This window comes from Arachis hypogaea, chromosome 9 (genome assembly GCF_003086295.3).
Source record: "Arachis hypogaea cultivar Tifrunner chromosome 9, arahy.Tifrunner.gnm2.J5K5, whole genome shotgun sequence".
NCBI lineage: Eukaryota > Viridiplantae > Streptophyta > Magnoliopsida > Fabales > Fabaceae > Arachis > Arachis hypogaea.
The window spans coordinates 119,087,304-119,090,941 of NC_092044.1; the positions used below are offsets into that span (position 1 = coordinate 119,087,304).

The 3,638-nt window shown below is 26.5% G+C and overlaps 1 protein-coding gene across 1 annotated transcript; it reads left to right on the forward strand.

The window, feature by feature from the left end:
- Positions 1-296: 296 nt before the first annotated feature.
- Positions 297-1,001, forward strand: LOC112709640 (lectin-like). Its single transcript, XM_025761521.1, has one exon. The coding sequence runs from the start codon at positions 297-299 to the stop codon at positions 999-1,001; it is 705 nt and encodes a 234-aa protein (XP_025617306.1).
- The last annotated feature ends 2,637 nt before the right edge of the window (positions 1,002-3,638 follow it).

Consider the following 3,638-nt stretch of genomic DNA (forward strand, 5'->3'; position numbering starts at 1 on the left):
TAATTGAATCGAGTAAGTGCATGATAACGCGTAGTAGTATAGATAAGAAGCATTTATGATAGGTGATGAAGGTAGAGGGTGACGCCATATATATTACACTATGGACGTGACGTAGTGTTAATAATGGTTGTTAAAGGCCATGCATGTGAAAAACAACCTATCTACTAATAACTACACTATTTAAGAAGGAAGCTAATAAGGTACTTAATCAGACCAATCGCCACACTATAAATACCGAGCTGGTGGAGTAGGCTTGGCATCTCATTTCATTTCCAAAAACCACAAAAACCATAGCCATGGGTGTCTCATTTAACTTGCACAAATTTGACCCTAAGCACTCCAAGGAGATCCAATTCCAAGGAGACGCAACCATTACCGATCACCATATCATTCGACTCACCAATCTCGATGACGAGGGCAACCCACTGGGAAACAGAGTTGGTCGAGTCTTATTCTCCGACCCTGTGCACCTCTACGACCACAGTGGCTTTCGAGCAGGATTTGAAACCATCTTCGTCTTTCGCATCTCAAAACCCTATAACACTGATTATACACCTGGACCTGGTGATGGTCTTGCCTTCTTCCTTGCTAGTGCCGACACTGAAATTCCTCCTCAATCTTCTGGAATGTTTCTCGGCCTCTTTAATGATGCATCTGACAAAATTGTTGCTGTTGAATTTGATACTTTTTCCAACTCCGAAGTTGGGGATCCCAATTATCCCCATATCGGAGTTGATATTAACTCTATCAGGTCCTCAAAAGTTTGTTATTGGAATTTTCATGATGCAGCAATAACTACTGCAAAGATAACATATAACTCTGCTCATAAGAAGTTAACTGTCCATGTCTCTACATATCTCGACACCCAACCCGACACTCTTACTTATGATGTCGATTTGAGCACTAAGCTGCCTGACAAGGTTAAGGTTGGAATATCTGCTTCTACTGGACAATTCTCGCAGACTACTGAGATTCTGTCTTGGATCTTCAAGTCCAACTGAGGAGGAACATCGATCGATGTTGAATTGTTGCCAAGTTTGTGTTGTGTCTTTGATTTTAATTCAATAAGGACAAGCCTAGTACTCTTTAGTTTGTCTCTATAAGTGTTATGCCACTACGGATATAGGCAAGGGCTGTCCATTGTTGTTGTTTGCGTTTTCCGTGTACTTTTTCTTTTATATTTCTTTGTTTCGGTGTGGTTTTTTGTCTTCTGTGATATATATGCATGAATGCTTACTTTATTTTCTTCGTTTTTGCCTTTATTTCTTCCTTCTGTCTTTTCAAAAGTGTAAAACATCCCTTAATATTAGATATGGCAACACATGCTCATCATGTTAGATGTTACAACCTTATCTGTGTTCGCCTGTACGTAGTTAATTTATCATATATTATAGAATCTTACATATCATAACTTCTTTATATGTCAAAATGATGTAGAAGTTAACCATGTATATATATACAAATGGTATAATGTGTAACAAATAGAAAATAAATATTAATTCAACAAATACAATTAGAATGAATATATATTAATAAGCTATCTAATAGTAGTAACAGACCATTTTAACTCTATTTATTTATTATTTAATTTTTGGATGTATTATTTTCATTCCTAATATTTAAATTAAGTCTTAATTTAATTCTTAACATTTTAAATGTGTTATTTTAATTTAAAAAATTGTGAGTTATATATATTTCTTCCTTCTATACATATTATTTATTATTTAACTTTATTTTATATCGTATAAATTTATGAGTTGTAAATTTGTGTTTTAACTTGTAATTGAGCTTTAGTAGTGACTTTTGACATGTGAATTTGTGTTATAAGATTTTTTATAATTTTTTATTTTATATGTTACGAGTCATATTTACGTTACGTCTTATGATTCAATAATTTACAATTTAAATTAACTTTTTGAATCGAAATAAAAAATAAAAATTACGAGTTCATTACCTTGATTCTTACTTTTATTTTAGTATTAATGATTTTTTTAATATCCTTAGCAATTTTGAGTTTCTTCTTTATACCATTAGCATTTTTTAGTCTATTAATATAAATTTTTCAAAATTTGGTGCTACGTACCTGAAATATTGCTTCTGTGAATCATAATTTTATTATTAGGATTAAATCTACTATATCTATTTATTATATATTATTAATTTTATAATTAAAATATACCACATGTTATTTCATTATTCTAATTGAAATCAAATTTTTTTTCTTTAAAATTAAAGAATTTCCTCCTCTTCTCTCTCCCCCTCTACCTCTCTCTCTTCTTCATTCACTCTATCTCTCTAACACCAACTCTATCTCTTTTATATATCATTATTAATGACTAACTATGAAATTAACAATCGAAATGTGCAACATAATATTCTCTAATTACAATTTAATTAAAATTAAAATTAAAATATTAAAATCAGAATTAAAATATAGTTATATTATATTATTAATTTAATGACAACTATTGATATAAATTTTTTTATACTAATATTTAATTATAGATAGATAGATAGATAGATAGATAGAGAGAGAGAGAAAAATATTATTTTAAAATAATAAGCATAAAAATTAATTATTTTTATTTGTGTAATAGACTTAACATCTAATTAAATGTAAAAATATATGCATTAAATTCTTTCATTTTACATAACGCATACTAAAATTAATTATTAGTAATGAATTAAATCTTTCACATGAAAATAGTAACTAAAAAACTTATTATTTGATATTTATCGAGACACTGGTCTTTTTAGCTGATAGAGACTTTTTCCTATATAATATTTTTATAAAAGTAGTTTGATTATATAAATTTTTTATTTTTTATTATAATCTATAATGTCAAAAGACAAATTTAACGTAATTTTAAATTTATATAACTGTAATATTATTACAAGTAAAAATATTAGTTAAAGCATATTTATGATTTTTTTTAAATGATTATAAAAATACTTGTGCAGCTCGATTAGCTATTAAAATTAATCTCAGATAATCGTTTATGTGTCTTTTTTTTTCTTTATGTAAGTTTTTGTAAGAAGTGGTTTTATAATACGATATTAAAATTTTTATGATAAAAAGTTAGAATTCGATTTTTTTCATCTAAAAAAGATTAATATATATAAGATAAACAAAAATATAAAAAGAATCTACGCAAAATTTACTCAAATTAAATCTAAAAAAGCTTTTGTGTAAGATTAGAAGGAATTAGAAATATAAGTATGGTAACATTTGGTTAAGCTTTGGAAGAAACAATTTCAGCACAATTGTTGATATATATATGGATCCACTCATTTACCATTATATCAATGAATTTGATTAAAACAGCAAAGTTATATGTGGCTAATAAATATTATTATTTTAAATCAGTATTTGAGTAGTATTAATTTGTATTTATATTTTATATAAATTTATACATAAAAAACATATAATTTATATCTATATTTATTAAAATTTGTACTATAAATCAATATAACTTATATTTATATTAATCAAAATTTGTACATATAAATTAATAAAATTTATTTGTCAAAAATAATTTGATATTTATGTTAGTCAAATACTAATCAAAATTAATAAAAATTGTTGATCCTAAAATTTTCTGCTTTTAAAAAACTTTACAATAATGTAATAGTTAGAA

Excerpts from the sequence above, each read along its gene's own strand:
- LOC112709640 (XM_025761521.1), top strand. The coding sequence starts at position 297 with ATGGGTGTCTCATTTAACTTGCACAAATTTGACCCTAAGCACTCCAAG.